This window comes from Rhinoderma darwinii, chromosome 8, assembly GCF_050947455.1.
Source record: "Rhinoderma darwinii isolate aRhiDar2 chromosome 8, aRhiDar2.hap1, whole genome shotgun sequence".
Classification (NCBI taxonomy): domain Eukaryota; kingdom Metazoa; phylum Chordata; class Amphibia; order Anura; family Rhinodermatidae; genus Rhinoderma; species Rhinoderma darwinii.
Window position 1 is genome coordinate 6338919 of NC_134694.1, and position 25448 is coordinate 6364366.

General features: G+C 43.8%; 1 protein-coding gene across 1 annotated transcript in view; it reads right to left on the minus strand.

The window, feature by feature from the left end:
• Positions 1 to 25448, minus strand: part of EXD3 (exonuclease 3'-5' domain containing 3) — a 128894-nt gene that overhangs the window by 95451 nt on the left and 7995 nt on the right. The window contains exons 6-16 of the mRNA XM_075834550.1: positions 25119 to 25192; positions 22184 to 22222; positions 21307 to 21473; positions 9012 to 9150; positions 7407 to 7623; positions 6741 to 6844; positions 6138 to 6342; positions 5744 to 5907; positions 4841 to 5014; positions 2711 to 2764; positions 2236 to 2367 (exon numbers count right to left, since the gene is read on the minus strand). Coding sequence (XP_075690665.1) covers positions 2236 to 2367; positions 2711 to 2764; positions 4841 to 5014; positions 5744 to 5907; positions 6138 to 6342; positions 6741 to 6844; positions 7407 to 7623; positions 9012 to 9150; positions 21307 to 21473; positions 22184 to 22222; positions 25119 to 25192 — 1469 coding nt within the window. The remainder of the gene's footprint in view (positions 1 to 2235; positions 2368 to 2710; positions 2765 to 4840; positions 5015 to 5743; positions 5908 to 6137; positions 6343 to 6740; positions 6845 to 7406; positions 7624 to 9011; positions 9151 to 21306; positions 21474 to 22183; positions 22223 to 25118; positions 25193 to 25448) is intronic.

Here is a 25448-nt window from a genome sequence, read left to right on the forward strand (position 1 = left end):
ATGGTGGGATTAACTTTCCCCAGATTCACTTATACAATATGGCAGCTGAACTGCGAGTGATTGGGGATTGGATAACCGGTAGCTCCTGCTTTACCGATTCTACATTAGACCAACAATTTTCAAGACCCGCTTCCTTACCGTGCCTCCTGCACACTCCTTACTCGGCTCCGTCACCTGATCAACGAGCGGACCCCCTAGTCATGAAGACTTGGACCAAGGTCAGACAACACTTCGGTGTAAACCCTAGATTCTCCCTACTCCTTCCCCGGATCAATAACTTTGACTTCCAAACCGCCAATCCCCATGCGGTCTTTCGTGGATGAGCTCGGAGAGGGTTGACCTGCATTGACCAGATAATTAACGTGCTCACTCGTCGTCCCTACTCATTTAATGAACTACGTATCCAATACGATTTTCCGGGACAACACCCATTTTATTACTCGCGGGCCTGTAGCTGCGCTCACAAGGTCATTCGGCACTTACAGGATCAAGACTGGGATGACTTCTTCTGTCACTTCTCTCCATCTCACCAATGCTGAAAAAGACTGATCACTACCTATTATAACGCTTTAAGACAGCCATTGGACTACGCTAAATCGAGATCGGGCGTATCTTACTGGAATGACCACTTAGATCAAATAACTCACGACGACATGTCATCTGTAACTATGGCTGCCCAATACCATCAGCCATGTACTGGGAAATGTCGTTTAAAATAGCTCATAGGGCTTATGTCTCCCCTTACAGGGGCTTTCTCATGGGTAACTCCTCTGACCATTCGTGTTTGAAGTGCGGAGCCCCGCGCGCAGACTTATTACATTGTCCCTGGTTATGGTTGACGTTTGGCGAAAAAGTACAATATTTTGTGTCAAACCCCCTGTCAGAAATGGGGTCTATTTGGGATACGGCCACCTTCCATGACCGTTCTCCCGAAGAAAAAAAAAAAAAATCACAAAAAATTAATTCTATTATGTCTCTGCGGCTGCTAGGAAGGCGATCCTCCAGGTTTGGATAAATAACGCAACCCCCCCCCCCCCCCCACACACATTGCATTTTCCTAGAAAAAATATCTCATCTTTTCCGAATGGATTGGGTGGAAACCGCTCTTCATAAAGAGCAGAAAACTGAAGCCTTTTTATGTTATGGGAGAACTTTATACCTCTCTTACCACTTCATATAAAACGAAAACTAATTGCATGCTTTGGCTCCACAACTTGGTATCTGGAACATCAGCGGTCATAATAGGATTCCTTAATATCCGTATTACATCGCGGTAACAATGGAGGATACACGTGTCCGTCCTCGTTCCCCTTCCCCCCTCCCCCTTTCTTTATGGTTTATTTAGTGTGTTTGATGTCCTATGACTTTTGACACTTTTACAATTTGTCTTTGGGGTAAAATCTCTAATTCGGTCATCGCTTTATCCAGGACCCATTTGAAGTACTTTATATAATTCATACATTATACAATATGCAAAATAATGGTATAAGTGTTCAGAGATGCTATGGTCATGGGACATCTTGTTAATTTTTTGTTTGCAAAAATAAAAAATGCATAAATTGAAAAAAAAACAAACAAAAAAAAAACAAACAATGAGTTGACATGGGTTTTATTCCGATTTGTCCCTTTGATGCCAGCAGGTGGCAGTATTTTGACCTGTGCTCGTCTAATCATTCAATAACCGTTCCAAAATAATTTACATGGTTGTCGGCCTTTTTTTTTTTTATCACGTTACAAGTCAAAAAAATAATAAAAAGAAAAGCAAACAACCTATGATCAACCATAGAAAAGTTTAAAGCAAAACATTTCACTCGAGACCCCTTGGAGAAAAACTGAAATGTAGAGAGGGTTCTGCGTACATATACCAGGACCACAGACATGCTGGATGTAAACGAACACTGCAGCTCCTGTAGCTGCAGCCGCTGAGACGACAGCATCCAACCCCCCCCCCCCTCCTTACCATGTTAGGACTAGTGCCGGTGCATCCGTAGAGATGCAACACTGCGTGACTGCCACATCCAATAGCAGTGGGACGCAGCGATCGTTCATCCAACGCAGTCGTGTGATGTGTTATTGCTACGGACGCAACGTTTCTGCAGCCGGCAGCCGCTTAACAGATGACATTACTATGAATCATTGCGGTCACACGCATGCTCAGCTTTACTTTGCTTCCGCTGATCCTTCTACAGTACAGACAATTTGGTTTCAAGATTAGCATTCAAGCTGGTCTCATACCTGACAGCGACTGAAGACATCCGCAAGGGTAACACCGACATTAAAATGCTTCAGCACCTGGACCGCCTGTTCTTTCGCCTTTTCTGAACAGTTCACAGAAAAACATTTTCCTTCTCCAATTTGTGATCGAAGCTACAAAAAGAGAAAAGATGAAGAGCACCAAATGATTTATAGGTCCGAGAATGTTTATCACAGCAAACCCTGTGCAGACACTGAACAAGCAGGGAATGCAGGGAGATTCCAGATCTGAAGCCTGCAGAACAGTGAGTGCAGCTCTGAAGTATAATACAGGCAGTAATGGAGGATCAGTACACGATTTACATTACATTTGACTGTGATGGGACTAGATTTACCATCTCTAGCTTTTGACAGTCATATTTTAGTATGTTGGACACCGATCTGGTAACCGGGCATAGGACTTATTCTTGCTCTGTGGATTCGCTACTTTTAGAAAGCAAATTCCTATTAAACTCACCGTCTGGTAGGGCAGGCCGCAGGTAAGAATGACCCTCCCATCTCGTCTGGCGATCTTGAATACAAAAAAATGATATTACTACCAAACAATAAAGCGTTAAAGTGCAACCAACTTCTCACTGGGATACCGGGCAAGATCTCTGTAGCCAAAAATTGGTTCATTATAAATCACCAGGGCAATGCTACAACTACTAGACCGCCATGACGGCCGCAGGGGATTAGGGTTTATGTGGAGAGCCACAGGTTGAAGACCACTTAAAAGGCTCTTTTAGGCTTCGTTCACATATGCGCCAGGGTCCCGTTCCGTCTGAGCTTACCATCGGAAAGGGGCCCTGACTGACACAAACGGAAACCAAAAGGTTTCCGTTTCCATCACCATTGATTTCAATGGTGACTGATCCGGTCGCAATGGTTTCCGGGACCCTGGCGCATATGTGAATGAAGCCTTACACGGGCCAATGATTGGTCGAACAATCCCGGTCATTGCCCTGTGTAAACATGACAGTAATCAGCTGACAAACGAGCAAACGCTCATTAGTCAGCTGATCAGATCTTTCATGCAGTCGAATAATGTTTGCAGACAAAATGCTAATATATGGGTATAAATGATCTCATTATCGATAGTTTGTCCCTATACATTCCGATCGTTGCGCCGTATTATCGATCGGCGCTCATTTACCGGGAAGAAAATGTACCTGTGTAAAAGGGGCATTAAAAATCCTTTTACACTGGCAGGTTTTCTGCCTGTAACGAGCGCCATTCGACAATATAGTAGTTTATATTAGTTTAATTCAATGCTGGAGCACGGAGCCGACGGCTACTTGCTCCAGCATTCACTGTGTAATGCCAGTTCCCGCTGTGAGTGGCTCGATGAAGACAGACGCGATGTAGTGACGTCATCGTGCCTGTCTGCGCAGAGCCATACGCTGCAGAGCGCGGAGGAGCAGAGGGATCTGCTATGGGGGCATTATACTGTGTGTGAGCAGCTATGGGGCATTATACTGTGTGGGGACAGCTGAGGGGGGATTATTCTGTGTGTGGAGGCACTATAGGGACATTATACTGTGTGGGCAGCTAGAAGGGCATTATACTGTGTGGGGGGAACTATGGGGCATTATACTGTGTGTGAGCAGCTATGGGGCATTATACTGTGTGGGGCAACAAAGGGGTCATTATAATATGTGGGTGCACGAAGGGGTCATTATACAGTATGGGGGGCAGCTATAGGGGCATTATTTTGTGTGGGGGCAACCATAGGGGCATTATCCTGTTTTGGGGCAGCTATGGGGGCATTATACTATGTGGAGCACACTAAGGGGTCATTATACTCTGTGCGTGTGTGTCCCCACCCCCGTGCTAAACCCCTAGCTACCACTCTGAGCAAGTGGATAGGCGCTCGTTTAGCTTCATTTACATGGAGCAATCATTGGTACTTTATTTGGCCAAACGATCATTCGGGCACATACAATTTCACAATTGTTGGGGGCACATCCCGGTTTACACGGAGAGATGAGCTGTCGTCAACCGAGAAAATAAACGGCCGCATAAAAGATTGGATCAGCCAACAAACAAGCGGTTACTCGTTTGTCGGCTGATCACCGGGCAGGTTACACGGGCAAATGATGGGGAATGTGCGTTCGTATGAGCTGGTTCGTTCGATCATCTGCTCGTGTAAAAAAAGGCTCTTCCCCTCAATAGTAAACGAATGCACAATAGACTAGTGCATTAATCGGTTTCCATATGGCCCAATAACTTTAGTGGAGAGTGACCGCACATGAGCGGCCCCTTCTCCGCCAGGAATGGGGACTGGCCACTTCCTTTACAGTCTAATTATTATGCGGCCGTTTAAAGGATAGACCTTTTAAAATACACCGTGGCTCCGTGGTGGGCACTCTATACCAATGAGCTACCATGGCTCACTGGCGCCACCTGTACAATGCCAACCAGGACAACTTGTACACGTAGTTTGTACCGGGTTTCTCCCACACTCCAAAATATATGTTGGCTTCTTATTAAATCGCAACTGGACACCTGTTTTTTATAGGTATTGATGGAAGTGAATTCATTCTTTGTACCGAACTGCAGAATAGGATGGTGCGACATCAACTCCAGATCGTGAATAGAGTCTTACCTCTGCTGCTTTCCGGTGGTCATCGTCATTCTCCAACATCAAGACATCGACGCCCAAACAACGCAGGTAACGTCCCAGTCCTTGCAGCATATTGTCACAGATGACGCTGAACTCCCGGGGAGACAGAGGTTTGGTCTCGGGTAAACTCGTCGCTTTGGGCGATGGAGTTTTCAACTTTTAGGACAAGAAGGTGATGGATTATTTTTAGCTTTTTTTCTGGAAGCCCCTTTTCGCATATTTACTACACGTATAGGTCAGAGCCCAGATGACAATAGCTGAGCATAGCGGTCGGCTATTTCCGGTGCTGCCATAGACAATGAATGGAGCGTCAGCGCGCATGAGCGACCTGACGCTCGGTTCAAATGAGGGGTACAGCACCATGTGCTCGTATATGTTGGGGGTCCCAGCTGTCTGACACCCACCCATCAGCAAGTTACCCTTTACCCTAAAGATAGGGGGTAATTTGTTGGAACAGGAATACCCCTTTAAGGCAGATTGTTAAGAATTGTAAATCATTGCTAATCCAAAAATGTTTGGGGTTGCGGGGTGGTTGAGGCTACCTTTACATAGTGATGTTCAATGAATGGCTGCAAAGTCGCATTTTATTCAGCAAAAGGAAATAACCCCAGAAGGTGGTCGAGATTGAATGTCAGCCTATGCTTTTAAAAGGTCAAGACCCACTTTATAAATCAAAGCAAGTTTATGTTTACTTTGCAGAACGTAATGAAGATGATTCACTGAGCAGCCGGATACATCGTCTATAAGTCTATGCTTCCAAATATAACCAACTAACGCTCTGATGTAGCAAGCCATCACTATTATAACGATATTGGCAAGTGCAGGGGAAGAAAATGCCAGTCCCGTCTTTTAGATTATTTAAGAAGTAACGGAGCATGCTCATACTTTGTTTTTGGACACCGACTCCCTTTGGCGTGGAGATCTTCCTACATCTTTTTTCGGTGAAGTTTTGACTTTGGGGAGTTCATAGAAATTTGGTTTCAGTCCAAACTTGTCTGGGGTATGGCACAGGGTCTCAAACACGTCCAGTAGGCAATAGGCATCGGCAGCTGGAGAAAAAAGAGAAGTTAGAAAATTTCCATTTGATACCTAGATTGGGCTCTCCCATAAAGTGTGCTGTCATAAATAACCATACAGTGCATAGTCCCATGATTCTGTAGCCATGGAAGGGAGTATGGCTGCGGGATTTGTTTGTAGTCTGTTACTATGGAGACACTTAGGTCGCCATAGGAGCTGTAGACACCAAACGATAAGGAACACAAGACAAGATGGAAAGTACCTGCGTAGATGATCTGATTTTCACGAAGCGGCCGCTTGTCCCAATTTGATAACTGCTCTTTCTTATCCAGAGGTTTTCCCAGAACATCTTTTACAAGCAAACTTAACCCCTTCTCTGGCTGCCGTACGCAGTCATCCCCTAATGAATCCTCCAGGACATTCACTGGCCCACTGGACACCCTCGGCCGACTGCGATTACGCTGAACCTGTACATATCGGAAGATGGTTGGTGAAGACAAAAATGCACTCAAAAGGATAACTACTACTTTGCTATTCTACCTCTGGTTCGCATTTTTATTCTATAACAATATGGAGGGAAACTAGTTCGGTTTTCAGGGTCCATAAATACCAGTTTTCCCTCCATATGGTTATAAAATATGTCCTAAAACCCTCATCACTGGAGGTCTTCACCTGTGGGACCCTCACCAATCAAAAGAAAAAAAGTCTAATTTTATTCCCAGCCAATCGGAGGAAGCAGGCTGTGTACCTGTTCTCATGATCTAGAAGAGTCCCAGAGGTCGGACCCCCGCTGATCAGATAAGACCAGTTTTATTCACAGGTCATAAAACACTATAGGTTGTGGGACTGAACATGACCCTCTTACCTGCTTATGCACCTCACAGAGGTCAATTACGTTGCGCAACTCAAGTCCTCGAAAACCTGCGTCCGTGGCGTCCAGGCTTTGAAGATCTCCAACCATCCCATAACCTACACAAAAAAGACAGAACTTTGTGAAATATTACGCAAAATCTGAATGTCTCCCTATGGAGAAAAAAGTTGCGGATGACCAAGTCATGTGACTGACGGACATGACCACCATTATTGTTAGGGGTGAGCACATTTTAAAAGGGGAGCTCTGCTACGGACAATGGATTTTTTTTTTTTTAGAAAGGTCCATTGACGATCAGCCGCAATCTGTAGGGTAACCTGGCAGTAAGTGTTCAGTTTCCCTGCAGCGCCGCCACAGGGTAAATGAGGCATTACACCATGTCCATTCAGATCAATGCATGGTCTGTGTAATGCAGGACAGGGCAGGTCCTCCAAAGACGCTCTATATAACCACTCTCCCCCATGGACAAGGGATGAGGCTCCTGAACAGAGGACCCCATCTATTAACTCAGGATTCCCTAGTAGGGTCTATGGAAATGGGTTTTCTAAACGGGACAATCCCTTTAAAAAAGTGACTCAATCCTTTCCAATGAAATCCAGTATGAGACATCTACTTCATCGGAGCCAACCACTGCAGGCCATTAATGTAAAATTCTCTTACCCAGTTTCTTAATTGTGGTAGAAGAAAACAGCTCCTTGATGAACGTGACAAGTTCTGAGCTCCCTCCTGAATCGCTGCTTTGGAGTAAATTTCCTTGCAAAACATCCAACAGGAACACTTCTTCCTTCACCGCCAACTGAATTAGTGACACATTAGGCTTCCCCAGACCGCCAAACGATGGCCTCCACTCCATGTCTACCCCCACAACTTGTCCTTCCTAGAAGGCAACGGGTAATGTAACTTTAGATATGTTATACGCACGTCGGCTTGCTCAGCAGTTTCAGTGACTTTCATATGTACGGCCATTTATCCATTCTCCTTCTTGATGTGATCGCCACCGGCCACCTCAGTTTGCATAAAGGGCCAGAGAAACTCCCATTGAGTTCAATAATAAATAAAATCCTCCGTAAGCTTCCCCTAGAGGTGGCTGCCTTAAACGAAACTTAATGGAATAAAGGAGGATTAGGATGGTGTATGACCAGCTTGAAGGGTGGTCCAGGGTTACAAAAACATGGCTGCTTTCTTCCAAAAACAGCGCCACACCTGTCCACAGGTTGTGTGTGGTATTGTGGCTCAACCTGTGCACAGGCGTTCTCCAGTTTATGTAAGAAAGCAGCCATGTTTCTCCAATTCTGGACAATGCCTTTGAGAAAAATTGACAAACATCTAAGAACTTTTCAGCCGTTAAAAAGGGGAACTCCGTAACGGGGAATTCTTCAAGTGAGAAACCACGACATTAGTAAGTTCTTCCAAAGAAGCCTTGTTCTCTCCAGTCAGGGATTCAGGGGAATCACCAAGTATTGTAGCGCCTTCATTCTGGAAACTGGTGGGGTTCCCAGCTCACGGACCCCCATTGATGTTACTGTCAATAACATGTCATAATTTAGAGACTATGAATACATATATATATATTTTTTTATTTGTGCATCAGTGTGATTGGTGCAACTTCCTAAATACTTTTTATAAAAAATAAATTTTTACTTTTTGAGATACAGCTGTTTTGTATCCTGTATACAGAGCAGCTGTATCTTGCACTGAGAATCCTGTATTCGTCAGTTCAGATGCACCAACGGGTTCATAACTTAGATGTGATCGATTACAGGTGATCAGACACGCAGGACCCGCTGTCCTTAAACCCGTCTGTCCCGCAGAACTGACTGATTCAGGGTTTCGCCCAAGATACAGCTGCTCTGTATACAGGATACAAAGCAGCTGTATCTCAAAAAGTAAACATAATTTTTAATAAAATGTATTTAGGAAGATACACCAAACTCACTGATGCACAATTTTATTTAAAAAAACAAAAAACAAAAACACACAATGTCAATGGTGATGTAAACGGAAACCTATGGTTTCAGTCAGGGTTCCGCTCATGGGTTCCCCTGACGGAAAGCTCCATATAGTGCATGGCAGAGCGAGTAACCAGAATTTGGACCATGGCATTTAACTTCAGTTTTCATCTTGTACCGCGGACAGCTTCATACATAACCTGACCCCCAGTGTGTTAATACTAAGCCTCTCTATGCAATGAATGATGACACAGGAAAAAGGTCTCATGTTCTGATATCAATCATTCAGGACATCACTGGGACATCTTCCCATTACCTTCAGGACTGTGTCTCTGCAGCCGGACAGCTCTGGGTGATTCTGCAGGAAATGAACTTTGCTCCTGGGAATAGGAAGTTGGTAAAAGTGTTTTTTCCTTGCTTGTGAATCTTCAGTGTTTTTCTCTGTCTCCGACAGCCTGTAACATTGACCAGAGCTTGTGTTGGGGGGGCGATCATTAATAAAAAGTTTTGAGAAATGGGAGTAGGGAGAGGGAGGAGGACAAGAGGAAGTCAAGAGACAAGGTGAAACATTTGGGATATGTACAAGTAATGTGACAGGAGGGAGGGGGGGGGGGGGGTTATTAGGATTAGGGCCCAGGTTGTGGAGGGAACTTTTTTTTCAAAAATGTGGAATTAGAGTCAATCCAAAAATTTCACATGTATAAATTGTATTTTCTAAAAAATTCAATATCAGACACACAAAACCAATCGTCACTCCTCATATAGCTCGCCAAACACAATAGATATTTGTTGGTTCACCAATTTCAATGACAGCCACTGACAATCTAACCGGCATGGGTAACGCTGGATGTCTCCAGTCAAGGGAATCAAGGGTTAGAAGAGTCGAAATTTAAAGGAACACTCCAGCCAAACTGTATTATGGCTAGCGCACGGCCTGAGGGGGTGGAGCATGACACGGAAACTCAAAAAGCACCAAAAAGGGATTCCCTGTGTCAAGCTCCGCCCCTACACTAGGCATAACACAGTATCAGTTCTGCCCAGAGCGTTCCTTTAACCCTTACAATCCTTCATTTCCTAAAGTTGAACATTATGGTCAGGTGGTGTCTGGCAGCCACTTGTCTCACTCCTATTGAATCATCAAGAATAGCTGGGCCAAGTTGGGGGGGGGGGGGGGGGGGATAGAGGTCGGCCAAATGATCAGATGTATACGATCAACTTTAGACTTAAAAAGCTGGTCTCACTAAGACAATTACTTTGCGTTTTTTTGTACGGCGTTCACTATACAGTTGAATTAATGTGTTAAAGCGTCTCTGTCACCACATTATAAGTGGCCTATCTCGTACATGATGTGATCGGCGCTGTAATGTAGAGAACAGCAGTGGTTTTTATTTAGAAAAACAATCATTTTTGACGGAGTTATTTTAGCTTTATGCTAGTGAGTTTCTTAATGCCCAACTGGGCGTGTTTTAATTTTTGACCAAGTGGGCGTTGTCGAGAGAAGTGTATGATGCTGACCAATCAGTGACCAATCAGCGTCATACACTTCTCTCCATTCATGTACTCAGCACATAGTGATCTTACTAGATCACTATGTGCAGCCACTTACATATTAACGTTACTGAAGTGTCCTGACAATGAATAGATATCACTACCAACCAGGACGGGATGTCTATTCAGAATCCTGATACTTCTGTAGCGTTTGTGGTTGATTTACAGCAGAGCAGGCGTAGTCTTGCTGTAAATGACAGTTTACAGCGTAATCTCGCGAGACTACGCCTGCTCTGCTGTAATAACGTTAATGTTAGTGTTTGTGGCTGCACAGTGATCTAGTAAAATCACTATGTACAGTGTAAATGAATGGAGAGAAGTGTATGACGCTGATTGGTCACTGATTGGTCAGCGTCATACACTCCTCTGTACAACGCCCACTTGGCCATATAGTAAAACACGCCCAGTTGTCCATTGAGAAACTCATTAGCATAAAGCGAATATAGGTCATAACTCCGTCAAAAATGATAGTTTTTCTAAATAAAAAACACTGTTGTCACCTACATTACAGCGCCGATCACATCATGTACAAGATAGGGCACTTATAATGTGGGGACGGAGACTCTAACTTTATTCTTTGTATCGTTACAATCGCAGTGATAACATGTGTGTACTTTTCAGGGTTTTTTTAAATAAAAACACTTTTAATGGAGAAAAAAAATGGTTTTATTTCATTTTTAGTGTTCACGTTTTTGTTTTTTTTATATTTTTATAAACTTTGACTGTTTTTAATTATTTTTTTTTAAGTCCCACTAAAGGACTTCACCATGAGATCTTCTGATCACATATATAATGCTTTGGTATACTTAGTATACCAAAGCATTATTGCCTGTCAGTGTAAGGCATCATTTACACGACCGTGATATACGTCCGTGCGACGCGCGTGCTTTTCTCGTGGGTCGCACGGACCTATACAAGTCTATGGGCCAGTGCAGACAGTCCGTGAGTTTTGCGCAGCGAGTCCGCTGCGTAAAACTCACGACATGTTCTATATTTGCCCGTTTTTCGCGCATCACGCACCCATTGAAGTCAATGGGTGCGTGAAAACCACGCATGTCTCACAGAAGCACTTCCGTGCGAACTGCGTGGTGCGCGCAACAGCTGTCAAACTCTAAATGTAAACAGAAAAGCACCACGTGCTTTTCGGTTTACAAACATCCAAACGGAGTGTCAAAATGATGGCGGCTGCGAGAAAATCTCGCAGCCGCGCATCATACACTGATGACACACGCAGCTGTTAAGTGCCTTTTGCGCACACAAAACGCAGCGTTTTTTGCGTGCGCAAAACGCACACGCTCGTGTAAATCAGGCCTAAATCAGACAGGCAATCTATTGGGCCTAATAGGCATACAGGCAGGGCAGGCCTGGGGGTCGTTGTTAGACACCCGGCTGCCATGGCAACCCGTTGGCGGACGACGATTGAATTCGCGGGACGCCGATGGGTGAAAGAGGGGGCTCCCTCCCTCTATCAATAGATTTAAATGCAGCGGTCGTTATTGACCGCACATTTAATGGGTTAAACGTCTGAAATTGAAGGATCTCCATCACGTACATGCACGTAGGAAAGTGCCAACAGACTGCATTACCCGACGTGCATGTATGTGAAAATGCGGGAAGGGGTTTTAAAGAGATTTCTCTGCTTGAGGCAAACCCCACCTGTTGGAAGGGTCCATTGACATAAAAGCAAATTACAAAGTGTCCCCCAGCGATCAGCTGTGATCTGGAGCGAAACCTGGCAGCAAGTGTTCAGTTTCCCAGCAGCGCCGCCACAGGGGAAACTAAGCATTACACAATGTCCATTCATATCAATGTGTGGTGTGTGTGTAATGCAGGACAGGACAGGTCCTCCAGAGACGCTCTATATAACCGCTCTTCACGAGGACAAGACATGAGGATCCCGAACGCACAATTCCCTAATAAGGTGTATGGAAAAAAAAAAACTGAACAACCCCTATAAAGGGCATTTCTCTTAGGCCTTATTCACGCGAACGTTGAATACGTTCGTGTGACGGCCATTAAAACAACGTCCGTCGCACGGACTCATGTACTTGAATGAGGCCGTTCACACGACCGTTGTTTCAATGGAGCGTGTGAAGGGTCCGTGAAAAAGTAGGACAAGTCCTATTTTTTTCGCTTCACGCATAAAACCATGTGATAACGCGTCCCGCAGGGATGCAGCACGGATGCACCTCGGACGTAAAAAACTGCAGTTCGTGTGAATGTAGCCTTAGAATAAGAAAGTCGAAGTAAAAGTTAAATTCAGTCAATTTATTTTTTTATGTGTATGTGACCCTAGTTAAAAATTCCTTTGTGGGGGCTGGTGGTGACCTATGCATCATTTCAGTGAGGTCGTGACCGGGAAGTCATCGCATCTATAATCTGAATTGTACGTTAAAACATTAATTACCGAAAAAAAACAAAAAACACCAAGTAGGACATAAGAATGTATGGATTTTGTGAAGAGTCACTAAAAAAAAAAAAAAAAAAAAAAAATGTATTGCAATGCTGAGCTGGGGAGATCACAAGGAAGTTTACGACCGGGTCTCGGAAGGAAGGAGACACGTCACTTTTCATTAAGCAGAGATGTGTCTGGAGCAATTTAGAAAAATTTTGCAATTAGACAATTAGCGGAGGGCGGTGTGAGATACAGTAGATAAGACTGGCACAGATAACGCTTTCATTGTGAGTGTGCGGCCAGTTGCTAAATTAAGGATGGCCATAAACTCGGGATGTTGATTAGTCCCAGATGGACTCCAATGACCATTGAAGATTTGCAGATAAAAATCACGAGATTGTCAATTACAAGAGGAGCAGGTCAAGTTAAAAAGTATAAAAAATAAAAAAAAAGGAAGATCTACATGGTCTCTTTCTGTCAAACCGACGGATATAGAGGGTGCAGAGGTGGCAGATCCAAAAGGCCTCTCGGCTAAATAAGAAGTCACCAGTACTTTAAATGGCACAGGGCAGGTGGGGCCCCTGTTAGAGATTATGCATTGGGGCCCGGGAGCGTCAAATTACACCTCCACTGGAACATGCACTCCAACCCTCACCTACGAGAAGGGGGTAGGATTGCTACGTCGCAATAGCAGCCCAATTTTCATTGATTGGGTGAAAAAATAGTCTGTTTGTAGTCAAAGTGAGCTTTATCGGCTTATTAGAAAGCTGGGTGATTAACATGGTACAAATGCCCTCTTGGTGTAATAGGTAGAGTGAACCACACGAAAATGATTTTTATGCCACAACATTTGTATATTATATATAACACCCCGGTACGGCTACCCCTAGAAAATGTCATAAATCTAATGCTATCGTCTAAGATCTTATTTGGAAGAAAATGTGCCAAGGATACGATTAGAGACAAAACAGAAACCTAAAGAGGATGGAGGGCTGGCTGTACCGAATCCGTGGATATACGACTTGTCGGCCCAGCTCCAACATCTTAACCCGTTAGTGACCGCCCATAGGTTTTCTTACAGCAGCCACTAGAGGGCTTTATGCCGATGTAGTAGCCTTTTTACGGCACTGTATCAAAATAAATAAACGCCGCAGGGAGCAGATAAATCTCCCTGCTGTCAGCTGGGCTGGGATCGAAATCAGCATCGATCCCGTCCGTTTAACCCCTCAGATGCGGCGCTCAATAGCGAGCGCTGCATCCGAGTGGTTTTAGAGAGAGGGGGCACCCTGTCTCACCCCACCAGCACACCCACGATGTGATCGCAGGTTGCAGGTGGTTTCTATGGCAGCCGGGGCCTAACAAAGGCCCCCAAGGTCTACCTCTAGTGACTAGTCAATGCCTGGCAGGCAATAGTACATTGCAATACAGAAGTATTGCAGTGTATTATAAAAGCGATCGCACAGTGAAGTCCACTACGGAGACAAAAAAAAAAAAAGTTTAATAAAAAGTTTAGAATAAATAAATAAATAAAAATAGCAAGGAAAAAAAATTAAAAGCCCACTTATTCCCCCCTTACAAAATGCTTTATGAAAAATAAAAAAAAAGTAAAAATATGTACACATATTTGGTATCGTCGCATCCGTCACGACCCCGACTATAAAGCGATTACATTATTTAACCCGCACGGTGAACGGCGTAAAAAATGAAATAAAAAACAATGCCAGAATTGCTGTTTTCTGTTCATCCTACCTTAAAAAAAAAGGTTGATAAGAAGTGATCAAAAATTCGCATGTACTCCAAAATAATACCAATAAAAACTACAAGTCGTCCCGCAAAAAAAAAGCCCTCAAAGAAATTGAAGGGTCTTCTTCTATTCTAAAGAAAGTTAATAAGAGTAAATCAAAAAATTATACGTACCCCAAAACGGCGCTATACAAAAAAACTTGTCCCGCAAAAAACAAGACCTTGTACAGCTATGTCGACGCAGAAATAAAAAAGTTATAGCTCTTTGAATGAGATGATGGAAAAAGATCAAAAATCGCTTGGTCATTAAGGGCTAAAATAGGCTGGTCAAGGGGTGGGGTGCGGAAACACCAGCGCTCGGCGGGACATTTAGCGGGATAGGTTATGGGGGAGAAGTAGCTCTCGTTAGCTCTCGAATCGGGACGTTTCGGAGACATGGGTCGGGCTCTTCCAACATTAATGCGAATACACAACATTTGGAACAAGGTTAAGGCTGTGATGGGTCTGGAGGGCTGCACCAACTACTCCCCTATACGGATAAGGAATTTGATAAACTGGAGGGTTTTGATGGGTGGAGAACTAGAAGTGCGAGGGTTACATAGTTAGTACGGCTGAAAAAAGACACACGTCCATCAAGTCCAACCAAGGGAAGGGAAAAGGGAAGGAAAAATCTCTATACATAGGAGCTAATATTTTTTTGTTCTAGGAAATTATCTAACCCTTTTTTAAAGCCATCTACTGTCCCTGCTGTGACGGCTCCTGCGGTGTCTCCTGTCCCTGCTGTGACGGCTCCTGCGGTGGCTATTCCATAAATTCACCGTTCTTACTGTAAAGAAGCCTTGTCGCCTCTGCAGCTTGAACCTTTTTTTCTCCAGACGGAGGGAGCGCCCCCTTGTTTTTTGAGGGGGTTTTACAAGGAACAGGATTTCACCATATTTTTTGTATGCGCCATTAATATATTTATATAAGTTAATCATGTCCCCCCTTAGTCGTCTTTTTTCAAGGCTAAATAGGTTTAATTCTTTCAATCTTTCCTCATAACTTAAATTCTCCATGCCCCTTATTAGCTTCGTTGCTCTTCTTTGTATTTTTTCCAACTCCAGGGCATCCTTTCTATGAACTGGAGCCCAGAACTGGACTGCATATTCTAGATGAGGCCTCACTAATGCTTTGTAAAGTGGCAATATTACATCTCTGTCCCGCGAGTCCATGCCTCTTTTAATACACGACAATATCTTGCTGGCCTTTGAAGCAGCTGATTGACACTGCATGCTGTTATTGAGTTTATGATTTACAAGAACACCCAGATCCTTCTCAACAAGTGACTCCCCCAGTGTAGCTCCCCCTAGGACATATGATGCATGCAGGTTGTTGGTACCCAGATGCATAACTTTACATTTATCTACATTAAACTTCATTTGCCAAGTGGACGCCCAAACACTTAGTTTGTTTAAATCTGCCTGCAATTCACAAACATCTTCCATAGTCTGAACTATATTACATAGCTTGGTGTCATCTGCAAAAATAGAAATAGTGCTATTAATCCCATCCTCTATATCATTAATAAATAAGTTGAATAATAGTGGTCCCAGCACTGAACCCTGGGGTACACCACTTATAACCGGTGACCATTCAGAGAAGGAATCATTGACCACAACCCTCTGGATACGGTCCTTGAGCCAATTCTCAATCCAATTACAAACTATATTTTCTAAACCTATAGTCCGTAATTTACCCATTAGGCGTCTATGGGGGACAGTGTCAAATGCCTTTGCAAAGTCCAAAAACACTAAATCCACAGCGGCCCCTCTGTCTAGACTTCTGCTCACCTCTTCATAAAAACAGATTAGGTTAGTTTGACAACTTCTGTCCTTAGTAAAACCGTGCTGGCTGTCACTTATAATGCTATTTATTGTCACATAATCCTGTATATAGTCCCTCAATAGCCCCTCACATTTTCCCCATGATGGATGTTAAGCTTACTGGTCTATAATTACCCGGGGAAGACCTAGAGCCCTTTTTGAAAATAGGCACCACATTTGCCCTGCGCCAGTCCCTTGGCACTATACCAGTCACTAGAGATTCTCTGAATATTATGAAAAGGGGGACAGAAATAACTGAACTAAGCTCTTTAAGAATTCTAGGGTGTAACCCATCTGGTCCCGGGGCCTTGTGCACATTTATTTTATTTAATTTAGCTTGGACCATCTCTACATTCATCCAATTCAGTATATCAACTGATATATTAACAGCACTGGCACCGGCTACATCAGCTGCTCAGCACTGGCACCGGCTACATCAGCTGCTCAGCACTGGCACCGGCTACATCAGCTGCTCTTTCTTCTGTTGTATATACAGAGCTAAAGAACCCATTTAGTAACTCTGCCTTCTCTTGATCCCCTGTGATCAACTCCCCATTACCATTATCTAGGGGTCCTACATGTTCAGACCTTGGCTTTTTTGCATTTATATGCTTGAAGAATTTTTTAGGATTTGTTTTACTATCCTTGGCCACCTGCCTTTCATTTTGTATTTTTGCTAATTTTATTACATTTCTACAGATTTTATTAAGCTCTTTATATTTTACAAAGGCTACAGCTGTACCCTCAGATTTGTATTTTTTAAATGCCCTTTTTTTGTCATGTATTGCCCCTTTCACAGAAGGTGTAAGCCATGTGGGGTTTAATTTGAGTCGTTTATACTTATTACCTGTAGGAATAAATTTTGCACTATAATAACTCAAAGTAGATTTGAAAATCTCCCATTTATCATTTGTCCCATTATTTGACATTAGTTCTTCCCAGTCTATATCCTGAATTGCAGCCCTCATCCTGGGGAAATTGGCTTTCTTAAAATTAAATGTTTTTGCCCTCCCAGCCTGCGTTTGTTTTTTACAGTATAGGTAAAATGTAACTATATTATGATCACTGTTACCGAGGTTTTCACGAACATTGACATTCCCAACAAGATCTGCATTATTAGAAATGACCAGATCCAACAGAGCTTCACCTCTAGTCGGGTCTTCCACAAACTGGCCCATAAAATTTTCCTGCAACAGGTTGAGGAAATGTCTCCCCTTTGCAGTTGAAGCCGAACCATGACACCAATTAATATCCCGGAAATTAAAATCTCCCATTATCACTACAGTACCCGCCTGTGCAGCCCGCTCCATCTGTTTATATAGCTGAACTTCCATCTCCTCAGTTATATTGGGGGGTCTATAGATTACACCAAAAGTAATTTTTTCAGTGTTTACCTCCCTTTCTAGTTCCACCCACAAGGTTTCAACCTCCTCACAGTCTTCACCCACTATTGTCTCTTTCACACTCGCCTTCATATCACTTCTCACATACAGACATACACCACCACCTTTCCTATTTGTCCTGTCTTTACGAAACAGTGTAAAACCCTGTAGATTTACAGCCCAGTCATGTGAAGAGTCCAGCCATGTTTCAGCAACACCAACTATATCTATATTTTCTTCCAGTATCAAGGCCTCCAGCTCCCCCATTTTACTTGCTAGACTTCTGGCATTTGTGAACATACACTTTAACTTGCCTGTCAGTTTTTCACTTTTATTATCAGAAATGTGATTTGACATTAATCGGTCCTTTTTATTTACACTGATGTTTTGTAACGAAAGGATCTCCTTATCCTGTTGTCCAGTCCTCTGCCCACATTCTGTTTCTCCCCCCACCAATATAGTCAGGATGATGTATTTAGAACATTTGAGGATCCCCAGTCGGGATTTGCCCCGCCGCACTCCGCTTTTCTATCAATATCTTCAACGGATACATGATTGGGAGCTATAGAATGGGCGGACTCCCACGTCACAGGACCCACAGTCCGCACTTTTAGATTTGGTAGCCCAAACGGGACGACGACGACGAGAGGAGTCATCTCATTGTTTTATAGATTGTCTACAGGAGGCCACCCTTAAAACGCAGCCTATGTCCCTTAAGAGGAGATGGGAGGAGGATGTGGGACCTATAAAGGAGGTTTGGCAAGAGGTCCTTGAACTGGTTCCTAAGACCTCATTGAGCAAAACGTATGGATTATCCCAGGTATATCTCTTAGGCCTCATGCACATGTCAGTATTCTGGTCAGAATTTTGCTTCAGTATTTGGAAGCCAAATACCAAAGCAAACTACTGACCAGAATACTGACGTGTGAATGAGGTCTTACACAGGGTATACAAAACCCCAATGCGATTATACAAAATGGGCCATAAGCAAGACACCATGTGTTGCGGATATAGCGAAAATGACGCAGACCTACATCATGTAATGTGAAGCCGCGCCAGACTTGGGAGGTTTTGTAGGAACACGCTCCATTTTATTAGTATGATATATAGCTGTCATATGGATTTAGATCCTGTGACCTGTATCTGGGGTTACACTGCACAAAAAAGTTTGAGGACCTGACATGTGGTCCCCTTGGTTAGACACTCCGGGTTTAGCACCAACAGTCCTCCTAGTTGACAGAATTCTCCCGGTGCCGGCCTCGCCTATTGGGGGGGGGGGGGTTGCGGGAACCGCTAGTCGTTGCTCCTCCTCTTTGTAAAACGGTAAAATTGTACATCTGGCTGCGTCCCGGATCCATTTTGCATCCGACTGGCTTGTACGGGATATCTATTTGTTTACTATATGTATTTTAAGTGATCTGAGGGGGAGGGGTGAGGTGATTGTACGTTACCTGCCACTGGAAATCCACCACCCAGATGTTCTATGGAGGACTTTTCGATGTTATACAGCAGAAGATCAACACCATGAGCGGGGCGATCAGGGTGGGTTGAAGGGTTTTTATGTTCTGTTTTAATTTTCTAATTGTGAAAATCGTCAAAAACTTTTTTTTGACTTGCTGGGTGATCTATATGGCCATTATTCCAGCTTTTATAAAGATCAAAACCGAGCTTTTCCTGACTCGCAAATCCACCCAGTAGTGACGTCATACACCCTCCGCTCTCATTTTTCTGCTTAGCAAATCAGGGACGAGGTCTCTGTCCACCGACGGGTAAGGCAAGAATGTGGGTACAGTGGGTTCAATGTGGAGTCCTGGAAATTCACTTGTATGTTATTTTAATGACACAACTACTTGGTAGAACTACAACTTCCAGCATTGTCTGCACGGGAACTAGGAGTTTTCTGACCTGTGTCCTCCAGTACGAGTCTGAGACCTGGAGGGAGACACGGGTGCAGACTTGTTAGGGCTGATATTCCCAGGACTCGGGAAGAAAGTGTCTTTCAGTGTTTCTCATGGGAATTGGACGGATTCCAAACACACACAAGACTTTTCCTGTGAACTCATGCGTGGCAGTGAATGTGTTAAGTTGTGGAAAGCGGCTTCTACGATTCTCAGACAGACAGGTAAACTTGTAAAAAATTCCCCCCTTCCTCTAAAAATCATGGCTCTTTTGAGGATCTCCGCTTCCCACGCTGTATTATAAATGGAGATATACAGAACCGGTCCGGGGCTCTCCAGCACTTGCTCTCTAAGGTCAGTTGTGCAAACACCATGCAGCATTTTGTGTATCTGGACAAGTCAATATTTGTGCTGACTATTTAGCCATGGTGTGCATTTTCATGGAGTACAGAGAGGATTCTGATCCGGATGGGTCCAGAGTGCCAAGTGGGGTTGGTGGTACGTATTTACACTGTGGCTTCCAGGCCTGGGAATAATCGCTTCTCACACGCCCTGGCCCCGGCACCTGAGCGCTGGGAAACTGTTTGGCACACAGGATGTGAGGATCCTTCTTTGCAAACTGAACTCGCTAAGTGCATTTAGTTCTCATACATGTGAGAACGTTCTCACAAATACGCAAGTATTACATTGGTATAGGCCAGGACGGCCATAGGACTCAATGGTAATATTGTCTGTGAGGAAAGAATCAGATTCGGCACCGCATGCTCCAGACAAGAATAGGTCACCTCTGGAATGATCTGGGTACAGTTATCGGGCACCTTGAGCAGAGGTCAATTGCCTTCAAGTAACTAGCCGCAAAGACTAGTAGGAGCTGGACTGCGGACTTCGGGTCTATAGCAGGAGTGGCTGGCTAACTAGCTTTTGGAAGCGAGGAAACGGCCATTATGGAAATGTTGGTATACACCTCTCCAAATTCAACCAAAACCAGGCGCATTACGCGAGCGCACATGACCGTGTGTGCCGCTCGATTCCCGTTTGTGATCCGTGATCGGAGAGACTGGTCAGTTTTCACAGACACTATTCACCCTCTAAAGTGAATGGGTCCGTGAAAACTATCAGGTGCCTCTCGGATGTCGTGAAAAATGGCCCGAGTGGCACTCGGGTGTGCGCAACTGGCCTTATAGACCCGCTGCAGCGAATGGGAGATTTTGGACTACAGACTTGGAGGATCGAAGATTCAGAATGCTTTTAGGAGCGTCACGTCTCCTTCGTTTTAATGACTGACGGGTCATGTCCTTCAGGCACGAAAGGGGGTTTTACACAGGACGATTATCGGGGAGACGATGTTCATAGAACGCTCGTTCCCGATAATTTCCCTGTGTAAACAGGGGAGCGATCTGCAGGTGAACGAGCAACCGCTGGATCATCCGCTGGTCGTATAGTTTTAAAAAAGTAAAATATTCTGGTTGTCGGCAGCGCATCTTGGTGTGTAAAGAGGGAGAGGCGCTGCCGACATGATACTGTATGGGGACGAGCGGTCGGAGTAACGACCTCTTGTCCCCATCCATAGCTCCGTGTGACAGGAGCAAACGAGCGCCGATCAACGGATTATCGGCCGGTGTAATAGGGCCTCAAGAGCTACTGGACCGGGAGATGTATTTCCTATAGAGCATCGGATAAGAGTGATCAGTCCTGGCTCAAAGGCCAAATATACTGAAAGTATAAACAGCAATGAATAACGCTGCCGTTACATTCAGGTGTTAAGGATTGAGTTTTCACTTACTTCTCTTGAATACAGAGATCCTGTAGAATATCCGCCACATTATGAGGAAGAGTTTCTTTGGGCATCCCGAATTTCAGAGCCCAGAACCCGGCTGTTTGCAGATCACTGTAACGACACAACAGAACGATGCACTGCTCTTGCAGCCAGCGATTGGTCTCAACCGTGTTCTGTAAAATACAAAGAATAAGTTTGTGAATCCCGGTGGGTGTATAAAATACAAATCAATACTTTGAAGAATATATCAGTGAGGAACGTAAAGTGAAAAACCCATTTTCATATATATTAGTGAATGAGTTAATAGAGGGGGGGGGGGGGGGTCGCCTGTTCAGGATCCTGATCTCTTGGCGAGAGAGGAAAGCTTCCCCCGCTCTGGAGGACCTGTCCTGTATTATACAGACAACACATTGATATGAAGGGACACTGTGTAATGCCTAATGTCTCCTGTGGTGGCGCTGCAGGGAATTTGAACGTTTACTGAAGGGCTATCCCACAGATCATAGCTGATCGCAGAGGGTCCTAGTGTATACATAGTCAGCGAATAAGACCCAGCCTAAAGACTGTCCTACTCAGCCTATACAGTACTTTAAGGGGATGGTCAGCCACAGAAGGGTTCTGAATATTACCAATCTGCCACGCAAATTCTTTTTGTATGAGTATTGTAATTAACAGAAGAAATAATCAGACTTTCTGGATTGTCAGATGCCGGACTAAGGGCATTCTACTGTACTAATGAGAATATAACAGGAGCAGTACATAAATATCGGCAATCACAGAACAAAAATCTGTGTCTGAACAGACTTGATGTCCCTATGCATGACCAGTAAAATTGGGCTATAAAGATATATACCCCAGAAGATAAATGGGGGATCACCGTTACCTGCACGTGGTCAGCCCAGTTCTCCTGAGTCATTGTTTTCTGGAAAAGAAAAACATTATATATTATTCAGTACAGTGCAGCCTTGACAGACACCTATTATTGTGCGCTCCACCAGAGGGAGCTCTTCAAGGCGTTCATGCTGCCCAAGCATAGCCTACACTATGCTGTATTACATGCTATAGAGCGGCATTGTACAGTTCTGTTTCATTCGGCCCAGTTATTAAGTTTTTTAGGTTTCTTGCCAGATCCAATCATAGAAAACAGGAGACCCTTTTCACGTTCAGTTGCTTGGTCACATTTTTCCCACCGCAATATTATACCAGTGTACAGATGTTACATGCAAGCAAAGATCTCCACAAAAACTGCCTGCTTTTTATTTTATATTAGGATTTTAAAACCCTATACATGCACATTTGACAGATCAGTGAAAGCATTTATTTGAACACCCCCATACCACCAGTCAAATGGTCGTACTATGCATTACATATCCAAACATACCCTGCAGCGCCCAGATTGCAAAGCAAATAGAAGGCATGGACAGACGAGTCTCTAGACACTGATAACTCCCCTATTACCCCATCCCATATCAGCAGGATCAGTGAGTAAACGCTTGCTGATGGTCGCCAGACAGATGTAAACAGAAAAAGTTGACTTTGTTAAAACCATTGCATTGCTTATCTCTAGTGATTAGTATTCTGGGAAGGGTCGTCTTTACACCAGACACTGTAGACTCATCTGATACAGGAATAACCTTTCCCTAAGATTTATTGAATGTTTTGAAGTGGTGATCAGAATTCTGAACGCAGCTCTGGAGTATAATACAGGATGTAACTCAGGATGAGTACAGGATAAGTAATGTATGTACACAGTGACTCCACCAGCAGAATAGTGAGTGCAGCTCTGGAGTATAATACAGGATATAACTCAGGATCAGTACAGGATAAGTAATGTAATATATGTACACAGTGACTCCACCAGCAGAATACTGAGTGCAGCTCTGGAGTATAATACAGGATGTAACTCCGGATCAGTACAGGATAAGTAATGTAATGTATGTACACAGTGACTCCACCAGCAGAATAGTGAGTGCAGCTCTGGAGTATAATACAGGATGTAACTCAGGATCAGTACAGGATAAGTAATGTAATATATGTACACAGTGACTCTACCAGCAGAATAGTGAGTGCAGCTCTGGAGTATAATACAGGATATAACTCAGGATCAGTACAGGATAAGTAATGTAATGTAATGTATGTACACAGTGACTCCACCAGCAGAATACTGAGTGCAGCTCTGGAGTATAATACAGGATAGAACTCCGGATCAGTACAGGATATGTAATGTAATGTAATGTATTTACACAGTAACTCCACCAGCAGAATAGTGAGTGCAGCTCTGGAGTATAATACAGGATATAACTCAGGATCAGTACAAGATTAGTAACACAATATATATATATATATATATATATATACACATACAATGTTGCTCAATTATATATAAAATGTTAATGGTGGTTAAAAATGAACAGACACTTTATATATGAATCTGCTCTTTACTACTGCACTAAACTCTATTCCACCCAGTCTTCCATCGGTTACACTTTTCTCTCCGTACTTGGCTCCCTCTTTGCGTAAAAATAGGAGACATACATCGCAATGTGATAAAAGGTTATTTATGAAGCTGCTTTAAATGCATTCTCACATCCCCCTTTATGTGCTTTGATGGCAGCAGGAGGTGCAGGTCCCACATGACACGGGTGATATAGATATGTAAAAAGAACAGACTGCTGCGTTTGATCGGTGTGAGCAGACGCCCGTCACTTCTTAGTCTTATATTCGAGCCAGTGAGCGGACACTAATTTATAATAATTACTTTGTTTAGCCGTTAGCGGTGGGTTGAACTAGTCTGACATTTCTCCCGAGCCATAAACATCGTGGACTTGCTTTTTTTTAGAAATACTCTACTTCTCCAAATCAACTCTGATTAGATTTAAATGTGTTTAGTACAGTATATGTTCTACCTAATGTACTATTATAAAGGACAAGCTATTAAAGGGGGCGTCTGGTTTAGTATTTAAAATACTCTATGAGGGAATTGTGATTTAATAAAGCAGGATTAGGGGTCCCTTGTTCAGGACCCTCATTCTGTAGCCAGAGTGAAAAGAAGCTACAGCAGCGCTTGTCTCTGTGGAAAACCCAGCAAGTCCATGTATTACACCAACACATTGACTAAAATGCAAATTGTGTAATGCCTCATTTCCCCTGTGGTGGCGCTGAGGAACTGAACATTTGTTGCCAGTACCCCCTTCCCCCACAAATTACAGATGATTAAAGGGGTTGTCCCACAAAACACATGTATCCCCTATCCAATGAACTGAAAATCCCCCGAAGTGCTCCATGGGAAGTCTGTCCGGCTTGTGTGTCCGGCAGCTCCATAGAAATGAATGGAGTGCCGATCACGCACGCGCACAAGCGCAACCGGCGCTCCATTCATTTTTATGGATCTGCCGGACACACAGGCCGGATACAGACCTCGGAAGTCCCATGCATCTCATGGAGCACTTTGAGGGACTTTCGGTCCCCCCGTTATCCTTATTGCTGGGGGTTGCATCCCCAGCGATCACACATGTATCCCCTATCCTGTGGAAAGGAGATATACGCGTTTTATGTAATGCAGATGAAAGTAGCGGGACAACCTGTGACCAGCTTATGGCTGGGGGGTCCCTTCTTACAAAAACAGATTGTTCAAATTGGACAGCCCCTTTAAAACTGTACACATTAGCTGTCCAAGCTAAACGTCATGCCTCTCCTAGAAGGTAAAAAGTTAAATAAGCAATCCCTCCAGTAATATAATTATGTATGTAATCAGTATCCATGTAGGGACAATTGAAAAAAAACAAACAAACTCAAATAACTAGAAAACTAAAACATACCTCAACAAATCTCTTGTACATGAGATATTTCAAGGTGCCCAGGTGACGCTGGTTTATCATATTTGAACAGAGAGCTGAAAATAAAAAGATTCCTGTAGATTAGTTTCAGGGTTTGCAGTAATAAAGCAATAGAACCTAATCATATAGTCTAGATATGGTCAGTAAACGTGATCAAACACTTTATCCCTCCCGACTGCACCATACACATGCACATGCACATGCACGCTCGGCGAAGCGTGCATATGTTTTCAATGGGGACAGGGGCATAAATCTTAAAAATCCAGCATGCCGATCCTTTTCTCCTTCGACATCTACCGTGTCGACACCCCC